Raw genomic sequence first — 25,965 nt, forward strand, 5'->3', positions numbered from 1 at the left:
AAATAATAGCATAGCTGGAGTAGCATGGGGAGCAGTTTCACAGGCTAGCTCTGCTGAGTACGTACCCATGGGGTTCAGAAGGGCGAGTACTCAGAGTGCCGCTGCTCACCACTGTCTGTGCTACTGCAGCTATACATCTTTTTTTAGTGTGCTTTTTAGAGCGAGCACAAATATGTCTACACATGCTGGGAATCACTCCCCCAGCTCATAGTGTAGATGTAGCCTAAGTATCTGTGTGGACCCTGCTGCTACACGCTTAAAGTTCCCTAGTGCACATTGTGTACTCCCATTTCTCTAAATACAAAAAGCTTAGGGAATGCATTATAATGAAGTGTTGAATACAGGCTTTGTCAGCATGAGCTTGGAGGTGGTCACGTTCATGGGGGAATGGGCAATCCACAAGTGAGCCGCGCATCCCAAACAGCTGATAAGACATTCAGACTGCACTGTCATGTGTTCACTGCATGCCATTTACTTTACAGAACATAAAAAGAATGTACAAGAATCTTAAAATCTTTTAAACGAGTCTCTATATATTGTGTTACTTGAATTACCATGAATCCAATTACACGGGGCTCAAAGGAGCCATAAGTCTGTCTAAAACTGATCTAAAATAGATTTTAATAGACTTTTTTAAAAAAAAAAATCATGATTTTAAAGCCTGTACCTTCCAAATCTGGAAGAAAATGAGTCCCGTTGGGAGCTTGGAATTTCTCCTTAGTTTCCATTTTTTACCCTGCATGGAAACCAGAAAATATAGCTTGCTTGTTTTTGCAAAAAATTACTCTCCCCAGGTAAGTACAATTTTGAAAAGTTGATTTAAACATCTCAGATGTTGCATTGTTGAGCTAATTCACCAGAACCAGGGTGAAACTGGCTACATTCCACTTTCATTTTTCAAATGGAACTAAAGTTAAAATTGTAACAAATGGCAGTAATGCTGAAAAGTAAATTAATTCATCATTTATAAAATCTTTCATTTGTACTTAAGTGAGATATCAGTAGGAAGGACAGTACCTTGGTTGGAATCCTCTGTGTCCTTGGCAAGCTTCTTTGCCTCTCTGTGTGTCAGTTCCCCATCTGTAATGGGGATAATGCCTTCCTCATGGGGATGTTGTATGGATAATGCATTATAGATTGTGAGGCACTCAGATTCTATGATAATGAGGGCTATATAAGTACTGAAGAAAAACTGCAACACTCTTTATCTTGACAGTGTCTCCTTAAGGAGCAAGATGTTCACAAATTACCTTTTTCCCCAGTGTGTGAAAGCTCTCTTCTCCTTCACTTTTCTCTGTATTCTCCTTCCTCATTCTGTGCAGCCGATTTTATCTTCCCCTCTTTCTTTTTTTCTTCCAGGCTTCTGGAACAGGGTTACCAAAGCGACATTGTGTTCATTGTCCATGGGAAATCCTTCTGTGCCCACCGCTGCATCCTTAGTGCCCGCAGCGTATACTTTGCAGAAATGTTTGAGACCAAGTGGAAAGGGAAGAACATGATCGCATTAAAGCACCCACTGGTGAGGAGAACCACGTTTCAGGTTCCCCCGTCTTAGATATTTTCTCTCCAAGGAAAGGGAGGTTGAAAAGGCAGTTTCAGGGGTAATGTCCATAGTTGACACTTTCCATAACACAGAACAGTTCCAGAACTCAGAGGAAGATGGAACACTTTATGCACTAAAATGGCTTCTTACTCTGATACATTGAAAGCTGTAGGCTGTATTCTGTCAGATTCCTCTCACCTCTGGCATTGGTTCAAATTCAGCTCAGGTCAGTAGTAAAAGAGCTGTTACTAGCTGTTTGGTGACCCTTATGTGAAATGAGTTGAGCCTTTGTCTAATTCCCAGTAGACAGGTGGTCCACACCATAGAAATCACCACTGTAATTTGCACTAATTGGCTCCCACTTGTTGCCTCAGCAGAGAGGCTAAGAACTAAATAGGCCATAAGTGGATTTTGCTTGTCCGTTACCAACACTCTCCAGCATATGTTTCTGTGGTTTGGCTGTCTGTTGGAAACCTCAGATTCTCTCCTGTTGCAAACATCCTTCCTGTTTCTCAAGACAATCCTAGTTTTCATCACCTTCCATCTGTGTTGCTCTTTAGGCTGTAACTTGGGCTCCTCTTTAACTAGGAGGGTTGGAAGTGGTGGGGACCCTTGGATGACCTGTTGCGATAGTGCTTCTACTGCAGTTGCCTTCTTAGATGTGAACTGCAATGTCCCTGTTACCTGCCAACTCTGCAGGCACAAATTCTGTGCCTTTTCCTGGAACAAACCTCGTTCGCTGATGTGTACACGAGGTGGGGGTGGGTAAATCAAAATTAATATATTTACAGATCTCTGTAAACTGGGTAGAGTGGGAATACTAGTTATGTGAGGGATCAGGGGAATGGTGTGTGTAATCAAAATGCTGCTATTGTACTAGTTGGAGTTTCCATAGAGGAGGCATCATCCCTTACCTCCCTTGCAATTCTAGAGTCCTTTCTTGAACGTAACCTCCTGAACTTTACCTTGGTGTGTAATGTGCTATCCCTCTAGTTAGGTCATATATATCCATATTGACATTTCAAGCTCCTTGGATAAATGTGTGTGCTTTATTTAGGTGACCTTTTCATGTCTTATTTTAGATCAACCCAGCGGCCTTTGGCTCCCTCCTGCAGTATCTTTACACAGGTGTGTTCCTGCTGCTTGACATATGCGTGCACGTTGGAATGCAGTAGACAGCACCTCTTTGCCATGGCACTGTTTGGGTGGCAGAGGCTTCTAGACAAGCTTGTGTGGGTGGGTGGGTGGGTAATCATGGCTTAGACACAATCTCTCTGTCATCTGGCAGATATGAGGAGTATGAGCAATTCCATGTTGTTGTTGTTGAAAGCTGGTTGTAAATGCATATTTGTACCTCTTGCCAGTTGTGGTTCTGCCAGTAACTGGGGAGTCAATAAAAATCAACTTTGGTTGAGTGGACAGATGTGAGAAATGTACCTTCTCTAGGATAATAAAAACATGTGTTTCAGAGTAGCAGCTGTGTTAGTCTGTATGTGTAAAAAGAAAAGGAGTACTTGCCACAAGTACTCCTTTTCTTTTTAAAAATATGCGTGCCATCTAAGCAAATGATCTCCTAAGCTGAGCAGTGGCCATATTCCCTGTGTACACTGGCTTGTGAGAATTTGAAACTGGCAGCCCTGATTGCTGAATGGTTTGACTACAACTTGTTACTGTCATTCCAGCAGAAGTTGTTGTTCTTAAACCTTCAGCCAGTATTAACCAAGTATTTTGTATTCTAGGAGGGAAGGCAAGTGCAATATTCCCTCGGACCATAGGGTGGTGCCCTAAGTTAAACTTCCAACGTGTACTGTAAGGGAAACGTTACTAAGGCATCTGAGTTTCTTCCCCGGAAAACAATAACTGCTTATCTCTTTAGGGTTATCTTTCCCCAGTGCACTCTTTAAAATGCTCTTTAGTAAATTTGGTGCTTCTGAAAGATTGAGACCGAAGTCCTTTCTCACGGCAAAACATGATGGCAGCAGCAATGCAAGCTTCCACCGCCCTGCCCCTCATCTCTGTTCTTCCAGAGAAAATGAAATTTTGTCTCCAAGAGCCATTCAGTCTTTGGCCTCTTTCCTGAGACTGCCAAGTGGGGGTCCAGCTACAGTGTGGGCAACTGAGAAACTGAGCTGATATTCACCAAATTTGGTTCAGCCACTCAGCAGTCAACAGATAATAATTTGCACTGCTGTAACGACACGTGCTTACCTGAGCTAGATTTATACCAGTGATCCAGAAGTGAGACTGCATAGCCCATTAGCAATCCTTCAGTCCATCCAGTCCCTTGTCTATAGATCAGCCATTTTTACGTCTAAGTAAGTAAATGGTGACTGCTGTGAGGTCAAGAAAAGAAAAGGAGTACTTGTGGCACCTTAGAGACTAACAAATTTATTTGAGCATAAGCTTTCGTGAGCTACAGCTCACTTCATCGGACGCATCCGATGAAGTGAGCTGTAGCTCACGAAAGCTTATGCTCAAATAAATTTGTTAGTCTCTAAGGTGCCACAAGTACTCCTTTTCTTTTTGCGAATACAGACTAACACGGCTGCTACTCTGAAAAGAGGTCAAGAAACTGTCTGATAGAATTTTGGTGTTTCTCTTTGGCAGGTCGTCTAGACATTGATGTAGAATATGTGAATGATTGCAAGAGACTAGCCAAGCAGTGTCGGCTTCAGGATCTCATCGAGGATTTGGAGATCAAGTGTAAAAAGGTCTATGAATTTGGTGAGCTCCCCTTTAATGGCTGCTTTTCTTCATTATGTTTGTTTTTCCTTTTGGAGTGGGAGGGGAGATCATGACAATGGACGTTCCACCAATGGGATACCTGTGGCACTCAGAAACTAATTGTGGGGGGAAAAACCCTGAGTAGTTCTATGCACAGCTGTTAGCTGAATAAGTCTTTCACATGGAGGATCCCTGTGGGGCAACTTCTGTAATACTCCATGTCTGAACAGTGAACAAGTGTACATTATAGTAGTGGGGACCCTGGGTGCAAGGCTTTATTGAGTAGTCCAGCAACAATAGCAGAGCACTGTGGAGCATGTTTCAGAGTCCCTGTAATCAGAGAGCTAGTGGGTTACAGTGGTGGCTCATGCATTCTCTGCATGTTAGAAACACCTGACTTAAAGTGGACAGTCAGATAATTTAGACTTGGTGCGTTCTGTGTGTGAACACACACACACACTTAATATAAAAATGTTTTATGTGTGTTTTTAAAAATACAAACAGTTGCATGGTTTTTGAACATTCTTCTGGAGTGTTCGTAATCCAAACACAACAGCATTGGGCCATTGAATGAGAATCAGCAGGTGGGATGTTAGATGGGGTGGGATCTGAGTTACTACAGAGAATTCTTTCCTGGGTATCTGGCTGGTGAATCTTGCCCACATGCTCAGGGTTCAGCTGATTGCCATATTTGGTGTTGGGAAGGAATTTTCCTCCAGGGAAGACTGGAAGAGGCCCTGGGGTTTTTTTGCCTTCCTTTGTAGCATGGGGCACAGTTACTTGGTGGAGGATTATCTGCACCTTGAAGTCTTTAAACCATGATTTGAGGACTTTAGTAGCTCAGACATAGGTGAGAGGTTTATCGCAGGAGTGGGTGGGTGAGATTCTGTGGCCTGCATTGTGCAGGAGGTCAGACTAGATGATCATAATGGTCCCTTCTGACCTTAATTCCTATGAATACTAGTCTTCTAACAGCGTAAATATGGCAAAGTAAGATACATTTAGAAAATGAACTGCTTTCAGATGTAATAGTTTAATGGTTTAACTGGTAAGGAAACATGTAGTTTGAAATCACACAGGGTCTGCGTCTCCCCTCATTTATACTCTAGTGTAAATAATTCCTTTGACTTAGTTGAGTTACTTCTGATGTGAAAGCAGAATCTGGCTCATTGTTTTTAATCTGATTGTATCCTTTCTTTGATCTAAGAGGTAGGGTTGTTGTAGCTGCTCAGGTTTTTATTTTAAATATTAATTGTCCATTCAGATTTTGCAGATTTGTATGATTACATATGTAGCCTGGAGTGACAGTCCTCCCATATCAGAGGGGTAGCCGTGTTAATCTGGATCTGTAAAAGCGGCAGAGAGTCCTGTGGCACCTTATAGACTAACAGACATATTGGAGCATAAGGTTTTGTGGGTGAATACCCACTTTGTTGGGTGCATGTAGTGGAAATTTCCAGAGGCAGGTATAAATACGCAAGCAGAAATCAAGCTAGGGATAACGAGGTTAACTCCGGTTTCAGAGTAGCAGCCGTGTTAGTCTGTATTCGCAAAAAGAAAAGGAGTACTTGTGGCACCTTAGAGACTAACAAATTTATTTGAGCATAAGCTTTCGTGAGCTACAGCTCACTTCATCGGATGCATTTGGTGGAAAATACAGAGGGGAGATTTATATACACATACAGAGAACATGAAACAATGGGTTTTATCATACACACTGTAAGGAAAGTGATCACTTTAAGATGAGCCATCACCATCAGGGAGGATGAGGCCCTCTTCTAGCAGTTGAGGTGTGAACACCATGGGAATCCTCCCATAGTGCAATGTTAGCTCTACAGCGGCATCACAGATCTTGCATTTTTTTTCCCTGTTATATGCGCGTGTATACAAAAATATTTAAACACATGAAGAAAGAATTGTTCTGCTGCTTTTAATGAGTGGTAGAAGATTCCACTTTATGTACCAACTATATGCTGGAAAAGAAAAAGCTGTGGTCAACATCCTTAAGAAAAAATAAGTTAGTAAATCAGACAGTCAGATAACAAAAATGATGTTATGATTTACAGCATCTTGTAATACCAATATGTTTCAGTGGGTCACTGGATGGCAGCTTTATGGTGTTGTAGTTGATTGGTGTGGTGACCATTCTTCTCCAAAAGCCCACGTTATAATCCCTTATTAGGCTGCAAATTAAATAAAGTTAAGGTGGTCTATTAGTGTAACGGTTTATAAATATTCTGAAACGATCGTGCAGTTTGGCATGATTGTTAGCTTCTACTCATGAGGTCCGGGGAAGAAATAAAAAAATGACTGCAAGTAGGATTGAGGCATTGGGCCCTAAGATTAGAGGAACAAGAGAAGCATTACCTCATAGCAGCAGCAATTGGAGTGGGAGTCGGATATAGCTTCTAATCCCACCCTGGTGTAAGCTTCCTGAATGGCACTGGGCAAATCACTTTAACTTCTGTGTTCCCCTCTATAGAATGGGGATGATGATTTTATTTCACAAGGGTGTTGTGGGGCTTAATCAATGTTTGCAAAGCACTGATATAAGTGATAGGGGTTGTGTGTTTTGTGGCAGAGCAGGACTGTAGTGAATTTGCAGCATTGTAGCTAGTAACATTAAATGTTTGCCTGTCAAATCATACATGTTATAGGTGAACCAGGGGAACTAGTGTTGAATCCCCAGGAGAGAATTAATATGAAAGAATCAGAGAAGTTAAGGGATTGGAAAGACCTGTTGGGTCACCTAGTATCCTTTACTTGCCAAAATATTATTGTTCCCTATTGTATATTAGAAGTTTCTGCTCAGAATATTTTCTAGGAAATAGGCATCTGGTTCAAACCTGGGTATCTGGCCTAATTGCACTGGTCAGGGTCCACAAAAACCTGTTACACTATTTGGAAGAATTCAGACAGGATTTGTCCAGATTAAGTTATAATCCTTGCTATGTAACTGGAGGCATTTTTTTTTTAAATGTTCAGGAGAATTTTCTGTTTGTTGCAAAGCATAAGAATTCAGGACAGGATTTGTGAACACCTATTTTCACAGGGCTTTGGAGCTGTGCTCCAGCTCCACTTCAGCTCCAGGCAAAAACCTGCAGCTCCACTGCTCCGGAGCTGCTCCACGCTCCAGCTCTGGGCTCCTCTCCAAAGCCCTGTTTTCAGACCTCAGATCTCTGATCTAAAGGGCCAGTGGCGGTTATGCACAGCATTGCACAAGTGTTGCAGTCCAGGTATTGCATGATCTTGGAAAGGTTTCTTTCAACCCAGCTAAACCAGTGGTCTATTAGTAAAGACTACGAAGAAGTATTAAGCAAGTCAAGAACAAAGACAGATTATGAAGCAGTCGGTGATGTACTGTGCTGTGCAGCTGTACCAGAAGGGAGTTTAGTGACTAAACAGTATATTCCCTCCAGGCACTGCAGGACTGTTCCCTACAATGTACTTGACAGTGCTTTGGCCTACCTTTTTTTAAAGACTTGAGTGTCTTCTCTTGACACCGTTCTACTACTCTAGAAGAGCCTCCCAAATACTCAATCTACATTCGTTTGCTTCGTTTCATACCTATTACAACTCCTTAATTCACCTTAAATGGTTATTGTCCCTCCTTGGTGCTTATACTTGCCAAACATTTGAAGGAGATTAGTGTGCTTTCCTGTTCTTATTTAGCTGAGCTGCACGTAGATATGCTTCATTTAATCTTCCTTCCTAGCTAGATAAGTAGCTCCAGCTCCTTTTATTATTTGTATTTCTCTTTTCTGAATTCCCTGCATTTCACAAACATTAGATGATGGACCCTTCTGCCTGTGGCTACCAACAATCTATTTTTTTTGTCTTTCATCTGGTCTTTCATCCTTTTAGAAGCAAAAAAAATTGTAACAGTGGAATGTTGCATTTGAAATATGCACTGTCCGAATTGGTTTATACACTATCATCCAAAACCCACTGTAGGCACATATGATGTGGCATGAGTCTTGTGTGTGTGTGTGTGTGTGTGTAAGGGAAGGATTTCTTGATCTTATCTGTCTTCCTCTCAAGTTTTTATAGTGTCACCATGGTATCTGAGTTCTTCAGTTACAAGGGAGCTTCAGATAGTTTCTCTGTTTGACCCTTTTAATCGCTCTTGCTGTTCCCAGATGTCTCTTGGGCGGGATAGGTAGGTTGACTCCCACAACATACGGTTTTAAAGCAATTACGTACACAACCTCTTCTTTAAACTAGTACAAAGCTCTTTCCAGCCTTATCTACAGTAGGGTAAAAAGTGTGAACATGCTCTAACAAACTTTTTTATTCTAGTCTAGACAAGACCTCTGTGTCTCTCAAAGGTTAATGGATGGAAAGTGCTTTGAGAGCCTCTGATGAAAGGCACCCATAAAAGTGATCATTGTCATCACATAGTCACAGTAACCTGTCTCCCGTAGACAGATAGAAATCTAGTCTAAGTATATGTCTTCACTGCAGAGTTAACGTGGGTGATGGGTGCCCAGGTCTGAGCACCTGAGTTAGCCTAGGCTGAGTGTAAACAGCCACACTGTGAAGCTGTTCCAGAGTTAGTGTCCTCACTGGTGCGACACTTACCCATATGTGGTATTAGGACTTTGGAGGGCCTATCCCATGGTTCTTTGTGCTGCAATAAGATGAGCCACTCTGATTCTTTGCCAGTGAATTTTGGAAGAACTTGTCTGTCCTTCTAGGCATACCTGTGTGGGTAAATTGTGGGAAGGCTTTGGAGAACTGTTGGCACTCTAGTGATTTTAGTCTGCATTGTCACAGCAAAGTGGGTAGGTTACCAATCTGTGTGAAAGTGCCTCTTGGGTTTTAGCCTGCAGCCCCAGACAAGCCAGCAAGCCAAATTTTTAAGCACCACTGAACTTGGGTGAGAAGATTTTGTGTGTGGACAGCAGGGGGATTAGCGGAAACACCTGAGTAAGAGCCCGTGTTAACTCTCCAGTGAAGACGTACTTTAAAGGGACAAAGACAATGTTCTCAGTTGCTTATGTGGATCTGTAATTCTGTGGGACTCTGTTCTGACAGCTTTGTCAGTTCTGCTTGGGTCTATGCCATACCTGTCCTGCCCCTATAGTAAGTATGGTTGTTTGCTGAAGACAAGGGCATCAGCATTCAGTCCTATAAATAGAAACTCGAACTTGCATAGCTCGTTCTCCAGGGCACCTCTCTGGATATAGATCATAGAATCAATAATGTCTTTAATTGGTGGATTGGGTTTTTATTCACCCTACTGTTTCCAGTACCATTTGGGATATTCAGCCAATTCAGGTGACATGGTGGCCTGTCCTGATGAGTGCAATGCTTTCTTGGTGGTGGGGGCGGAGGATTCATATTGTGGCACATCTCGGTCTCATTTCACCCACCATCTGATGTAGTCATCTGATGAAGCCCATATAATGATGAGCAAAATGTCAGGAAAAATGAGGTCTCATTGTGATGTGATTCACCTGAGAAGAGAGGGGTTTTAATGCAGTGAATCATGCCTGTCAAAAATCCTTTGTAACATCCAGTACAGTGCAGTTTAACTCTTTAATCACCAATTGTTAACATCTCTTTCATTATGCTCCCAATGGAATCCATAAGATTTCATTGCAGCAACTTTCATATTTTCAGCTGCATTTCATGTTTTACAAGCTTTCCCTGCTAAGAGGCTCTCAAAATCTGGCAAAGTCCAATCTAAACTGGACTTGAGACAGCAAATGTAGTTCATAAATGATCATGGAGAGGAAAGGCAAAGCTGACAATTATAAGATTACACAGTAATGCATGTACACACCTTGATAGTGCTGCAAACTTTTTTAAAACCTTTCCTTCCCATCTGTGCTCATGCGGCTGTACCCAAAAGAGGTTGCAAAGACCTCTGTGACCTTTAATTTTACCTGTGCTTCTAGGGACCTGCCACACTACTTGCATTCATCGTTCCTGCCAGTGGAACAAAAAGTTTATAGATATGGCAGGCAGCTCTTTCTAAAGGGACAAAGCTGTTGGAAAAGAAGGGCCAGAGGAGAGGTTTTAAACTAAACCTCTACAGGGAATCCAGACCAGCTTCAACTGAGTCTCCTGTTGTTGTGGCCTTTGGCTATAAGGTGCCCATCACAGTGTTGGGGGGGAGAGTGTCCTTTGTGTGATTTGGATCAAGGGAATAGTTTCCCCAAATGGGGAGCACTTACTGTGTTCCCTTGTGGTAGACTAACTAGCTACCCTGACAGGACCAGAAACTGTGAGGTTCCTAGCCAGGAGGAGAACTGAGAAATAGCTTCCCATGACAGTCTCTGCCCCAAAGAACTTAGTCTTAAAGGTTATAAATCCTCTTCCCCAATTAAATTAAATGGAATTAAATTACAGCAGCACTTCTAGTACCTGATCCAGGAGAGTGGTGGCGCAACAGAGGGAAAGCATAAGCCAGACTTCGCTCTAAATTAAATAACCAACGGGGGCACCAGTGGCCTGGAGTAAACGTGGAGGTGTGTCTGTAGTTAAATACGCTTCACCCCCTTGCCTAGCAGGGATGTATCTTACCTTATTATTGTGTTATTACTGTGTCACCTAGGGCTGACTCCAGTGGCAGGGAAGCAGCCTCCATAAGGCAGTTCTTGATCCTGTTTGTAGGGAGGGGTAGCAGAGAGGAGGACAGAACAGGCATATGGCTGCTCCCTTTTCTCACCATGGTCTCTGTAACTGATCTGCTGGAGGCGAGGGTTGAGTGGAGACGTAAGAGGGGAAACGGTGAAATCTGTGTCTTCTTTCTTCCTCCCAGTGGTAGTTACAGCCCTGATCATTGCTAGCACGTGCATGCGTGTCTCTCTCTGAAGGACATGTTTCCACTGAAATATAAAAACTAAGAGCCAGACAAAACAAACGTTCCTCAGGGATATTTTTTTTAACATGAGGGAAAGGTTTTTTGTTTTTTTTTTTAGATTTAGTTTTTTCTAGGCATCTATGCTTTTTGTTTTGTTGTTTTTCTTTTCCCTTTTCCAGTCTCTTCCAAGCCAGGGACCTGTGTGAAAGTGCTGACGATTGAGCCCCCAGGTAACTGTCGGCTGCAGGAGGATCTGGCTCTACTAGCAGACTGCGCCCTGCCAGCTGAACTGCGGGTAGGGAGTGTTTCTATTTTTTCCCACACTCCACTGGGACCTTCGGACTGAGGGAGAGCTGCATGGTCACACGCACTTAAGCTCACTTTGTCTGTTGGGTTTTGTGGTCACTTGTTTGCTGGTATTAATGGCACAAACTGACTTTCCAAACACTGAAGCCATGTATAGCACAGGGAAATGCTATAAATCTCATAACCGGGCTGCCGGTTTTCCTTTTTGCACCAAGATTATTCCTCCCTCAGAGCTTTGTAGAGGTCAGATCCCTGGTCTCATCCAAGTCAGTCAAAGTTTCCCCATTGATTTCAACGGGGACAAGATTTAGCCCCTAGTTGAGTATATTACTGGGATGCAAGAAAGGGGAAAAAATTCCTTGGATGATAGCAGTACCTTTGGATACGTATAGATGGAATGTGATGTCTAACTGGAATTATCAGTCCTCAGAGTAATTGATCCCCTGGTTAAGAATCGTCCCCCATAGTGTACTGGCAGGGAGTTAGTTTATTACTTTTCTCAGAAGCATTGAGTCAGGATTATCTGTTAGACTCAGCTATGTGTATTCCACACTATTGATCCCCAGCGGTGCAAGTAAACAGGGAAGATATTTGTGGACCCCAATTCTTCCTGCCTTTTTCATCTCTGTAATATAGATAGTTGCATCTTATATTTTCCTTCCTTTAATATGTTTGTCCCAGTTTTTTCACATTGAGTAGTAAAACTAATAACATACTCATTTTAAGCAGCTTTGTGCCTGTGGGCTATATAACTGAACAGTGTAACAAAGCTTATTGCTTTCTTGTGCGAAACAGAACTCCCTGATGCAGAGCTCAAGGAAATGTCTGAAGCAAGGTAGAAACTCTCTCCATGTGTCTTTTTTTTATGTGCTGGTGACTTAAGTTTCTTAAGCAAGAAACTTGTGCCAAGGTATTTTGTGCTGGCTCTTAGTGATCCAGTTATTCTAATTCCTGAGGGATTTAAAAAGGGAATCCTGTCCATTGATGTTCCCTCTATCAAGGCAGAAAGCTGCTTTTTTTGTATACCTTTGTTGTGGTTTTCTTTGTTTATCATTAGGTACTTGGAAAAATCAAAAACCAGAGAGTAGTGTAGAATGAATTCCAATAGTGTCAACCCCAAGTGCTTAAAAATCATGAGTGAGGTGCCCAAATACAATGAGATTGACTTAAAAATCATGCAATTAAAAAAAAATCAGGTTCTTTGTTTTTGTTTCCTTTCTGAGGTTTCTGAGCCTTTAGGGTGCACTTGAGTCACATTTTTCGAGCTTTTCTCCACAACCATAAGGGCTAGAAACGCACTTATTTTCTTTAAAAATGAAAACAGAGTTTCCTCCGTCGTCATATGAAAACTGGTTCTTTAAGGAAGAAAAACCCCAAATATCATGAGAATCTGGATAAAATAATGAGTTAGCATTGCTGAAATTTCCTGAATTTTTTTCAGCTGTTTTATGTACCTTAGAAAAAAGTATACCATAATCCGATCTAAACATGTTACACTGATATTACTGTCCTATTTTGTGTGTGTTTTCATGAATGCTAGGAAGGAATGGGGGGAAAATTTATTAGAGCATCTGCATGGCACCCATAACCATGGAATCAGGATTCTTATTACCCCTAATTGCCTTGTTTTAACTTGATAATTTTTTAAAAGCTCCTCTTTTTCCTGGCCATTTATAAAGATCCTAAAGACAGGATTGTAGCCTTTCAATCTGCCTTTTACTGCTTAATTATCACTTACATCTCTTCTAAATCTTAGTTTACTGGGGTCATCACATGAAGTAGGCATTTGAGTCCCAGGAGCAGCAATCCTGCAACCTCACCAGTAGATTTCATACAAATAATGGAATACAAAACACTTAATCTACGAGGCCAAAGCACACTGATCAGTCAGTCACAAACGTGAAGCTTCTTGTAATAAGCTACAGTACAGTTCTGGTGCTTTGCTTTGTGCTTTTGTAGATGCTCTATTTTGTTCTCTGTGTCGTAGAATCCTGATGACTCAACATGCAGCTGGATATAAAATCTTGAGTCTGCTTCTCTGCTGGTAATCCCATTATGGATTGTTAGGACATAAAGGGCCTCTATAGGTTGTCATAAATTATTTACGGCTGAATTTTTCTACTGTGCTTACTCCAATCTAGGAGCAAATTGCTTCTCCCTGTTGGTTGTGCACATTATTGTCCCCGCCAATTGTTCTTGTCTGAATTTAGACAGCACTCTCTTTGGGGCAGGGACTTAGGCTTCCAATGTTTCTTGAAGTGCCATGCATGTCTCTGGTGCTGTATAAGATACAGAGCAGGATAAAAGCCGGGGGGATAAGATGGGGTGAGACAGATACTCTGAAGCGCTACAGATCTTTTACTTTCAGGAGCTGTAAAAATTCCCTTTGTCCTGCTCCCCACAAAAAGAAAGAGTAAATAGGTTACCAACTAAAGCATCTATCTAAAGTCATAGATGAGAGAGACCAAGCAGGGTTGCTGCAGAGTTTGGGAAGGTGGCTTTGCTGTTTAATAACCCAGAAATTGTGGCGGTCATTAGGCTTAGTTGTACTATAATTAGAAACCATTCTGTCAAATGGTGCTGAGTACTGACAGAGAGCCCAGGGAGTAGGGCCAGATTGCCATGCTCCGAAGTAGTGTGAAATTCAGAGCCTTTGCTAGCTCAGTGGTTCTCCGCAGCCTAGGACCAGGAGTGCCAGAGAATCCCCACTGTGTATGAATTGAGCTTGCCTGATGGTATTGAAAGCAGCATGTATCCCGGTTTCCTGCTGAGTGAGATTGCAGGGAGGGGAAACCTGATGCATCTCACTAATTCCCCACTATACCCAATGCACCTGGGGAAACCTAGAGCCAGTTTTTGATGTGATCTGCTCAGAGGACAGCCTTGTGGTAGGGATCAGACTTTTCATCCCAGGCTGCTCAGGGTATATATCTAGATAGGAGAAAGCAGAGGAAACTCTTGTTTTCAGGGGATAATTGCTCTGGTTACATGGCTATGAACATGGATTCACACAATTGAATTCCCTTGGTCCAGAGAGAGAGAATAACTTATAAGCATCATATCCATAATGCTATTTTTTAAAAAAAACCAAGCCCACAACCTTTTATGCCGGTTGGCTTGGCATATCTAATTGGAGGGAGTTGTGTTAATAGTCTAGTGATTTAGTTTAACTTTAATTTCTTTAGACTGCAAAGTGACAAGAAATTAAACTGTGCATGAGAAGCTTTGTATTGTATTGAATGATGTAGTTTCAATGCAATTGCTTCAGATCTGTGCATTCCTTTATTTAAGCTATAAAATGACTTTTTACATATACTATGGTTAAAATAATGTGCCTTTCCTTGACTGGTGTCAATGTTAAGATGCCCATCCCATGATGTAAACTAAATACCCACCCAGCAATCCACCTCCTCATTTAGAAGTCCGAGAGGAGTTATGAACATGCCACTGTTGGCTTGAAGGTCATTTGGCTCAGCTGCATAAACTGGAAAGGGGAATTTCAGTTCAGAAGCCTCTCCCCTGAGAATACCAGGCATCGAGCTCTCAGATGTTCAAATCTAGGATCAGTCAGGAAGAGCATCTCTGGTGATCTCCATTGCTGCTGAGGTGTAAATGGGTAAAGGTGGGTGTCTCAGATAGCCAAGACACATAGGTCTTTATAGATCAATGCCAACACCTCTAATGTTGATACCATGGATGCTAATTGCAGAAATTTCTTATCTTTTAACTTGTCTTTCTAGGTGGGTTTTGGGGAGTTGCCATTTGACAGCACTGACAACTTTAGCAGCTGTCCTGATGTGTGTTTTCGAGTGGCAGATTACAACTTTTTATGCCATAAGGTATGCACATACATTTAGAAACATCAAGGTCCATGTACACATCCTTCCCACGCACTTAGTACAAGATAGTTAGATATACTGCAGGGGTAAGCTTAAACTTAAAGCACGCTTCTTAATGAAACAACCCAGCTTGTCTCCCTTCAGGGTAAGGAGATTCGTGAATTGCAGTAAGATGCATCTACATTGTGTCTCATACTGCCAGCAACAAATCTGAGCCTGTCATTGGAAATGCTGGATCCTTAATAGTTCAGGATGACTCAGTGTAAGGGTGCAACTGGAAACAGAACTCAGGAATCCTAACTCCCAGCCCTCTAACTAGAACTGTATTACTACTCTAGATTAATGGTCACTCTAGTTAATATCTCTCTTTCGCTTTGAGAGCAGTAATGTGTAAAAATAAGACATGAAAGAAAAAAGACAAGTTTATCAGAGTCTAGGGATAAAAACACAGAGCGTTGGCAGAGGTTATGCTACTGACTCGGTGCTTTGGAAGTTGCTTAATGAATTCCTGAAAGTTGATCCCTTGCCTAATGCTGTTTGGCTCAGTGCAGCAGAAAGGGAGATGCTAGTGTTGGATTTTTCCTTTCCAATGCAGGCATTTTTCTGTGGCCGCAGTGATTACTTCAAAGCCCTCCTTGAGGATCATTTCAGTGAGAGCGAGGAGCTGCAGACTCAGCCCACCATCCCTGTGGTGACCCTTCATAACATCTCAGAAGACATCTTCATCAGGGTCCTCTACTACATCTACAGTGATGACACTGAGGTGAGACCAGCCTACTCTCTCTCCTTTCATCGCCTTCAAGTTATGCCTAAATGTCTTTGCAGAAGTGTCATACTCTAGTATCCTGCTGCTGGTTTGTTAAATACCACTCACCCATTCTCCCACCTGGCTTGAAGAACCTTAGTAACCCAAATACTGGTATCTTAGTTTTATCCATGTTGTAGGCTAGGCTGGGACTTTGTTTCCTGAATACATCAATGCAACTGCTCCTAAATGCCATATGTGTATCTTTCATCCTAAATTAATATCCTGTAAATTAGGATGCACGGTACTTAGGCCAGATACATAATGCATGATTTGTCTGGCTGTGTATTCTTCCCCACTGAATGCTACTGTGCAGCACTGACTGCTCTCAAAGGCACACAGTCAGAATTCTGCCACTAGATGGCGGCTGAAAACAGATTTGCAGGTGTGCTTAGGTTAAGAGGCCTGTTCATTTACTATTGACATTGCAGCCTATCTTTGCATTTAAAACAGAAATTATTTGCATCGCTGGAATGTCTAGATGTCCCACTCGGAGATCAGGGACCCATTGTGCTAAGCACATAACAAAAAGACATCCCCAGCCTCAAAGAACTAACAGTCTAATTAAAAGTGCAACCAGCACTATACATCTTTTGGCAGCACTGAAGGGGTTAATGATGCCGATGAGCTGGTTTGTGTCCTCTCCAAAGCTTAAGGCTTTCCTGTATGAGTGAGACTGTACTCTGAGATTCCTACTCTGGCATTCCTACTGTGGGTTAGCTTTTGGTTTGCTGTGACCACCTGCACATCTGTGACCTTATTCCTGCTGACCAGCTTGGCTACAGGCAGCAATATAGAATCTGTGGTAGGCAGAGAGATGATTTATCAGACAGGAAGTCACTGGCTAGCCTGCTGAGGCTGTCATTAGTACCCTGTAGAACTTCTTCACATTAACTCATTCTGCTCACAACGTCCTATTGTCTACGCTCTGGAGGATAGGTGGAGTGGGAGGTGAGGAGCCCTAAGGCACATCAGAATCTTGTCACAGCCCTGCAGCCAGACCCAGTTCCCGCTGCCCCTCTTTGAACCTCCAGAATCTGGCTAACTCTCTGTTGTTGCTAAGTAGAAGTGTTTCCAAACCGGAGTTCTAGCTGCAACCTTCCCTTTCGAGTGGCTCTTTGGATGCTACCTGTTTGTGCACTGCACTATGCCTGATGGCTCACCTCGCTTAAAAACAATTTACTGTCATTCCAAAATTATTAGTCATATTTTTCCAGTGGCTATTTGAGTCCCAAGCCAAATGAGCTTTTGTTGAAAGAGGCCATCTGTTTGAAAAGTTATATTAATGTTTTCTTGATTATTTTTCCTGGCAGATTTTCAAAGTTCAATAGTTTTGTACAGTGTTTTTTTCTTCCCAGTCTAGTGCCGACATAACCAGAGTGCCCATCCTGCATGACCTCACCTTTTTCAAAGGATTGACATTTCTGTCACTGTTGTGTCATTCACAGCAGCCCTTATTATCAATGAAAGGGGAGTGTGTGTGCATTTGGTTTCTGAGTGGAAAAAATAAGCAGCTGAGTGGAACTTGTGTGTGTGTATATGTATGTGTATATATGGGAAGTTTGAAAAGGAACATCAAACTGATTGTTTTCTTATTGAACAGTGATCAATCGAGCATTGGTGTTTTCAGTTCAAATGCTCATGACCTTATAGGTTCCCCAAGCATCATATTAGATGCTACAGTAGAGAGACTTGCAGTTACTGTGGGGGTGAAACTCAAGCACTGTGTGGTCAAATTACCCTAAGGAAGGGGTAGGTGATTTGCAAGCCTCCTGTGCAAAAGTCCTTGAGAAAGGTATACACATGACTTTGGACTAAGTAAAGTGACAGGGAGCACAGATCTGGGAGACCTGCGTCTATAACAACACTTGAATAACCCCGACAACCTTGCTGTTGCTGCTTTGAACTGCATAGCTTTGTTACAGCACGTTAACAACTATTGCATGCCTCCTAATACACCTTGCATTCTTATGTACAGTTGTGCACTGTGGCAAACAAGGATTCACTTTTCCAGTCACATTCCAATTCACCCTTGCTCTGAATTATCTTGTTTATTCTAGTACTAGTGTAGACAGCCATGCAAACACTGCAGCTGCAATGGTGCAATTAATCCTTCTAGTGCAACCCCACTTTGAAATGATCATCTGTATCTGTGTGTGGATGTGGGCAGCACTGCACCTGGCCCAGAATGGCTAGTGTGGAGGCACTGCACCATTGCAGCTTGTACCTGTCCAACTTGCAAATGTAAAGTTTTTTAGCATAAACATACAAGATTTCATTCTCCTCAGAATCCTACATGACCTGGTCTCTTCTAAAGCATGTGCATGCCATGTCCGTCAAATCCAGATGGGTAACAGTGCTCTTCACCGTTCCTTTCATATTAGCAATAGTAAAACTGCACAGAAGAGAACTCTAGTTCCAGATTAGTGACATAGATGATTGAGTAAAATAAATGTCAAGGATTTGACCAGCCAGGAAAAAGAGAGAGAAAAGTCTGAACAAGGTTTAGGACTGTGACTTTTTTGTTTAAAAAGACATCAGACCTTGCTATTTAACCATCATATTACAGAGTAAGCATCATTATAACACATACTTCATTTCTAGAGATTTCAGTAAACTGAGTGAAAACTCAGTACACATATTTAACACAGCCCGGGCATGACAATCAAGTGTTAATATTTAAAAAAAAAAAATTAGACCAGTATGCTGGGTTTATTTTTGCAGGTGAGTGTATTTTGTCTGAGTAAGATAGCTCAGTGGTTTGAGCATTAGCTTGCTAAACCCAGGGTTGTGAGTTCAATCCTTGAGGGGGCCATTTGGGGCAAAAATTGGGGATTGGTCCTGCTTTGAGCAGGGGGTTGGACTAGATGGTCTCCTGAGGTCCCTTCCAACCCTGATGTTCTATGATTCTTCTATGATTCTATGAAATATCTTGATTGATGCGCCTAGTCTGTTAAATGTGTATAATAGCTTTTGTTTAAAAAGACAAGTATTGTAACGATTGTTCTCTTTCCCATATTTACATGGCAAGGGTTTGTAAACTTGTTAAAACTTCCTAAGTAAATTTTTTAAAAAATATATATTTTTTTGTCAACCTAGGATGTCGCTTAGGGGTGTGAGAAATAGTTAAGCCGATGTAAGTCCTGGTGTAGCTATTGCTAGGTCAGCAGAAGAATTCTTGTGGGTGTGATTAATCACAGTGACAGAAAAAGCCCTTCTGTTACAATAGCAAGTGTCTACACTACAGTGCTGCAGTGCCGTGGCTGTGCCACTGTAGTGTCTGTAGTGTAAACATCGCCTCAGTCTCTTGAATGATGGCATAGAGCTCTCTCCTCAGGGTTAGTAGTCCTGTACTGGTGTTTTTCCCCTAACTGCAAGATATTATGTCTGAAATGAAATCTCAGGGCAATCTATCTCTGACAGAGGCACATGGTGTAGGCAGGACTTTTTTTATGGTGACTCTCTTCTTTGCATTACCAGCTGTCCCCGGAGAATGCTTATGACGTGCTGTGCGTAGCAGACATATATCTATTGCCGGGGCTCAAACGCTTGTGCGGGAGAACCTTGGCTCAGATACTTGATGAGGATAATGTTGTCAACATCTGGAGGATTGCAAAGCTGTTCCAGCTGACGCGACTGGAGGACCAGTGCACGGAGTACATGGCGAAGATCATTGAGAAGGTATGCAAAACCCTTTCCTAAGATGTTTCAGGTGCGACTACTAAATGTGCATCTAAGTGTTGCCATGGTTTAATGTATGCACTTTTCACTTCTGAAGATGTTGGGTCATAAGTGAAGTGAATTTTGTAGTCCCACCTTGGTCTTCAATAGGACCCATCTCACAGTTTGATATGACTGGTGAAGAAGGCTGCAGTTATGGAATAGCATTGAGTGCTGCAGATCACAACTGATGTGCATTGGGGTGCTGTGTGCAGGGGGTAGGTGGGAGTGTTCATCTCCATACATGGCTCTTTCTGGTGCAATTAGTGCTTTTGTACTGTAGCCTCAAATTCATTACAACCCCCAAAAAGCAGATTATCGGGGCTTCCATAGGGATAACTTATTACTGATGATTAGCTAAATACTGAATCTTATTACACTGGAATCCTATTTACAAGGATCAATTTAAACATTCCTTCCCGCTGCTATTTTGGCCTTTCTCTCTTATGGCTGCTTGGAGATCCGGGAGTCAGTGATGTCTGCAAAGAAACAGTGACCATATGGCACAGACAGTCTCAGTTCTTCTACTAAGTATTTTGGTTCCTAGTGGGGTCAGTAGTTTTATATAAATGGCTCTAATTAACACTCCCACATGAGCTGTAACATTCTTTACCTGCAGCTGAGAGGCTTTGAGAAAGGTGTGCAACTCTTTCCTGCCTCTGAAAACAGTGAAGAAAATCATTTCCAAACAGTTCTTCTCTTTCAAAAGTGCCATTGATCAATATAAATGAGGGAACCAACACATCAGCCTATGACCAGAACTGAGTTCTGGAAAGGGGATTTTTATCCAACAGCTGAATGAACTGTACAAGCAGTGATCGGGAACATTTAATTCTTGCCACTGGGACTTTGCTTAGACTAACAATTTTAGGGCATTCCCCCATTGTTTTACTAGTGCTAAGAACAGTGGGAGTGCTGATGCAGGGAGGGCTCCAGGGGACCACGAACTGTGTCATCTAGTGGAGCACAGAGCAAGTTGAGATGACCCATTAGTTAGATTGCCAGCAGATGTCAGCCCCTTCTCTACAGTAGCGCTTTCTCTAGGAGAGCTGAATTGGTATGGGCAATGATGGGAAGTTCTTGGCAAAACAGTGTAGTATAGACCAGGCCTAAAGTTCCATTGCAAGATTGACATCTCTTGTCTGTCTCTGCCACGACAGGAGCTGTTGGCTTTCCCTGTGGAGGTTTGTTTCCTGGTTTCTTCCTCTCTCTCTCTCTCTCTCTCTGCTTTGGGGGAAATTTTGTGAGTTCATGGAAATGTTGCCCAAACACTGCAATGATGGATGTTTGGTCAGTGTGTGTTTACAACAATACACTGAAGGGGAGAAGGGGTTGCAGCCTAGTGACAGGTTTTGTCTGCTCTTTAAACGTTTGAGTCTTTTTCCTGCTGGTTAAAGGTACAGGATTGACAGCCCTGAAGACTGAATCCTTGTGTCTATCCATAGAGCAGATACAGTCTTGTCAATGGCAGGACAAGCTTTTCCTGTGGGCTGCCCCTTGCTGGTGTGCCTCATGCTGAACCTGGAAGGACTCCTGCAGAGTGTGAAAGGAGAATTCAGTCTCCAGGGGCTATTCAGTCCTTGGCACTCTGTATCCTCCTTGTTGGAAGTCTCATCAGAAGCGCCAGCAATGGGGATGACCTTGTTTTGGTCATTTTCTCAGTGGTAACTAAGCCGAGACCCTCCAATTCATTTCACAAACCCAGGTTCCTGAACTCTCCAGACTTTCACTCATTACCAGCCTGAGCTCGATTTGAACTGGTGACTTAAGTGGTGAAAGCTGAACATCACGTTGCCACTTCCCATCAGCCTTGTAGTTTCCCTAATCGATGTCTTGTCTTCATCCTTCCAGTTGGTGGAGTTGGAGGAGTTTGCGGCTGCGGTGAAGGAGAATGCTGAGGCGGTGGAGGAACGGCAGGAGACCGATTCCATCCCCCTGGTGGACGACATCCGCTTCCACATCACCAGCAATGTGCAGACTTACAGTGCCATCGAGGAGGCCAACCAGAAACTAGAGGCACTGGAAAACCTCCTGGCCAGTATAGGGCTCGAGTGCTGAAGTCTGTAAATCCTGCTGTTGGATGCAGAGAACAACCTGTGTGACCTCCAGTGGGTTACCTCTGAGTGCAAGAACATATGAGTCTTAGTCAAATGACTTTTTTCTTTTTTCTCTCCTCCTTCCCACCCACCCCCGCAGGCATGGTTTCCTTTTAATTCATTCATGGCTGGACTCTCACATGTTTTGTTTTTTTCCTTCCGTTAATACGATCCCAAAGTGCAGACCAGTTTGATAGTTACTGCTTGTACGATAAAGCACTGAGAGGGAACTGCCAACTATGTGGCTAATGGAGCTCTTTTAATGGACTCCATGACATCTGGCCCCAGGAGCTGCCCCACCCTCTTAGCCAGCAATCATTTCTGAAACTGGTTCAAACCAGGGTTCTTGTATAGTTTATCAAGGGAACAAAAATGGATTACGCTGAGTGTAAGGGAATCTATTAGAATTAAACTGGCTGGTCTTTCGCTGTCAGGATTATGGGGAGTTAGCAGAGAGGATGGCATACTAATGGGGCACAGGAATTTAGCCTTATGGGGCGTTAGCTGACTTCACCTGCTCTTCCTGTTTCTCAGTCACAAACTACTGGGATCCTCCAAGCATTGGTACCTGGATTTACACCCTCCGTGTAGTATGGAAGTTTAGGTTTTAAATCCAGATTCTGACAGATTGTGACAGTGTATCCTTGTTCGGGGGACATGGCTAAATTGAATGATTTCTTTTCTGGATACTTTGTTTAATGCATGTCCCAAATATAAACCTGTAGAAATACATTTGAGAGCCGCAGGATAGAGACCCAGTCTGCTAAAGAGCCAGTGACTTTTCAAAGGCACTGATGCAGAGGTACTGCCCTTGTCTCACTCTAACAGGGGAGCAGCTCCTTTCCTCTCAGAGTTGCCACATATTCTTTTTTTGGCCTGTTGTGTCAGGATGAAGGAGAGACTTATCAAAGTTTAAGGGTGGGTTACAAGGAAAAGGGAGCTTTACAAGGCCTGTTGCAGTTCATCTGTCCTGCTCTTTCATCTTCTGACTTTACTCTGGCCTTGAGTTCCTTGTTCTTCAAGAAGCTAATTGTTCATCCTTGCAAACGTGTTTGGGGATTCTTCCTCTGCAGTAGATATTATCTTTAGAAATCTGGTCTCCCTTGGCTTTTAGAGAGGGATGGTGCTGGTCTTTCCCTCTTTTCTCAACATCAGCCAGCAGTTGCACTAAGTACATCTAATCATATGGACTAGCTCTCCGAGCCCTGCTCCCATGCTGTTACAGCCCTTCGCTGTTACAACCCATCCTGTCTCACTAGATGTCCCTCTTTAATGTTGTCCTGTTTCTAGATACCCTCAGAGGTGGAAATGTAGCTAAAGTTTTACTTGTCGCTCTGTTTTGTGTGACAGCATGGCTGGACGTTGCAATTTTACAGGATGTTAGGGTTATGAAATGACTTCAGGTTGGATTCAGTGGTCCTGTGTGCTCATACTGGGTAATACTCCAAAGAGACATTATTGCCAGAGTACAGGACAATTACATCCTCTCTTTAACTTGTGAGTGAGGTCAGGCTATTTTCTTGGTGTTGGCTAAAGAGAGGAAGGGGATCTACGATCACAAAATCTTGCCTGCACCCAGATTTTGTTTTCTTCATAAATCTCCTGTCTCTTGTCACAAGGATGCACTATGGTTGCTAGACTTTCTAGAGTTGTCATCAGAGTCCCAAGGATTCACTGTCGGGTTTTCCCAGAGAGCAAAGCATGGAGACTTAACTGCTCTTACCCTGTAGAGAGTCATAGGAAGCGCGTGGCTTAATGGTGGGAGACAGAGGAAGTATCATAATGTTGGAAATTTAATGCTGCCAAGGACTTTGAGTGCTCTGTGTTACTAAGTCTCCTCAGAATTATGTACTACATGAGAGTTGATTTGTCAGGGGAAGGGAAGTGGATTCTTTCTGCAGTACTTGGGGCCTGGGAGGGGGGAGAAAATTGGGCTGTATTAGTTGCATGAGGAATCCTATCAAAATGTTGGTGCTGCTGTCACTGGTGGATGTTGCTGTTTACAGTAACTGCATGATGCAGGGGTTTAAAACCACACCCCTGTGACTTGTGCTTTCATGTGTTGCCCCTTTGAATTGTTCATGAAGATAGGTGATCTGGGTCCCCAACAGCTCCTCTGACCGTGCTTCTGGTAACATTTTTCCAACATAAGCAAGGGAAGGGATTTAAGTTCCCCTGTATGGCAAGGACTGCGTTATGTGGGCTTTATGTTGTCCTTTCCCATCTGCTAGCCTGGCTTCTGAAGTGGCTTGGACAGCTAATGAAATTGCATTTGATTGTCTTGGTTTAGTTATGATTATGAAGTTGCTACATAGTTTGGCTAAGACTCCAAAAGGCTCAGTGTCGGTAGAGTAGTGGGTATTGCCGGCGGAGTTGAGCTGTATCAGCAGAGTTGTGTGTGGAAGCCCAAGAATAGACTAGTAGGTCAGGACTGAGATGCGTTGTCAGAGCTGAGAGTTTTCAGCTATGTACTGGCTCTCCCAGCCTCCAGAGAATTCTTCTTATCCATATTTTTGTGGTGTCTCCTGCAGACGAGGCATCTTTGGGGAAGTGTGTGTCTCTGGAGGGTGTTGAGCTATTTGAGCAGGATCTGCCTCTATTTCTGTTAGAAATTCCTTTGGGGAAACAGGTGAGTTTTCTGGCTTGCTTTTTGCAGGCAGGTGCCAGCATCTTGATTCCATAGAGTGCATGCCTGGTCCTGTATCAGAATAGTGACATGGAAAGAGGAACTGTATGTTCTGCTCCTTAAATGTGTGTATTTTAGAACACCCTAGGTCTGTGTACTTCAGTATCCATCTACAGAGCACAGATTAGCTTTGGCTGAAGGACAGAACGACAGGACAGTGAAGTTCTGAGAGCCAAAAGTAACCTGCAGCTGGTGAAGCGTCTCTCAATTTAAGATGTGGGGGGAAGGGCTGGATAGACTAATGCTAAATCCCTTGTATTTTGTCTCAGGGGAAGGAGTGAGTGTTGTCTCACCCTCTGAGATGTAAGCTCTTTAAAGATCCTGCAAAACCTGTTATTCAGAAACAACCTTCTAGCTAAACTGGTACGATTCACCTGCCTTTCTATTCCCTTTATAACTACATATGACTTTGTATATAAGCATGATGCTCAGGTTTTTATCACCTCTTCTCTGCTCCTGCTGTATACATTTCTCAGTCACTCTGCTTGCAACACAACCTTCCTTTTCTCAGCAACTGTTGTGACATTCCCCCCCTTCCATCCAGAAGACTACGGGCTACCAATTTAGATGGATTTACACCAGCAGTGAATTTGGCCTTTGCCCTCAAAGCATGGTGTGTGTTGGAAGTAAGATTCAGGAGCAGGACTGTTGAGAAAAACACTATCCTTTTTCCATGCAGGTATCTTAACTCTTAAAGTAAAAAGGAGAGTGGTACAAAAATGGGTGAAATGGCAGCCCCACAGTTTGTAAGTATTTTCCATGCAGCTGTTCTTAAATGTGTCCATTCCTGTCCCTTTAAGCAGGGAACCACTTAGAAGTTGTCTTATTGGGATCCAGGAAGTGGGCGGGTGAAGCCCGCCCACTGCTAAAGGCACTTAGAAGTTGTAACTTGTGGGATTAAAGGTCAATGTGTCATTTTTATTTTCCTCCCTGGTAATGCAGTTTTGTTAAATGTGCTGGATGAATTCGGAACACCTTGTCTGTCCAGCTGTACATAGTGGCCAAATCTCTGAACTAAACTGGATTGTCCAATTACCAAGTATCTAGGGCTCCTTCATCTCTCTGAAAAACAGATAAGCAGGTGGTTAACCTACAGAACAAGCTCCTTAATTGTAAAATAAATAAATTGGTTTGTAACATGTGTTGAACTCACTTTAGTGTTGCAAATAATTTTATTGCAAGATGAAAAATTAGGATTTCTCTTGTTAGTCTTTTTTTGTGTTCTGTTCTGCTATCCCCATCCTCTTAATTTACGATTAGCAATTTGTTGAAATAAGAAAATTGTAAAGTTTATCAGAGCAGCAATATATTATAATAAAAATATTTAAAAATGTAATGTGTGAGCATGTGTGCAGCAATAAAAAAAATGTATATTTCACTATGCCTGTCTCTGCTGCGGCCTGTTTGTTAATGACCCTAATGATGTCTGCGTGAC

General features: G+C 42.6%; 1 protein-coding gene across 2 annotated transcripts in view; it reads left to right on the plus strand.

Moving 5' to 3' along the window:
- The window catches only part of ABTB1 (ankyrin repeat and BTB domain containing 1), a 38,517-nt gene extending 12,606 nt beyond the window's left edge, over nt 1–25,911 (plus strand). For both annotated transcript variants that reach the window (XM_038410079.2, XM_038410083.2), the window contains 8 exons: nt 1,360–1,519; nt 2,626–2,671; nt 4,151–4,267; nt 11,258–11,373; nt 15,125–15,223; nt 15,819–15,986; nt 19,509–19,709; nt 21,600–25,911. In XM_038410079.2, coding sequence (XP_038266007.1) covers nt 1,360–1,519; nt 2,626–2,671; nt 4,151–4,267; nt 11,258–11,373; nt 15,125–15,223; nt 15,819–15,986; nt 19,509–19,709; nt 21,600–21,806 — 1,114 coding nt within the window. In that variant the 3' untranslated portion in view covers nt 21,807–25,911. The remainder of the gene's footprint in view (nt 1–1,359; nt 1,520–2,625; nt 2,672–4,150; nt 4,268–11,257; nt 11,374–15,124; nt 15,224–15,818; nt 15,987–19,508; nt 19,710–21,599) is intronic.
- Nucleotides 25,912–25,965: the final 54 nt, after the last annotated feature.

This window comes from Dermochelys coriacea, chromosome 7 (genome assembly GCF_009764565.3).
Source record: "Dermochelys coriacea isolate rDerCor1 chromosome 7, rDerCor1.pri.v4, whole genome shotgun sequence".
NCBI classification, from domain to species: domain Eukaryota; kingdom Metazoa; phylum Chordata; order Testudines; family Dermochelyidae; genus Dermochelys; species Dermochelys coriacea.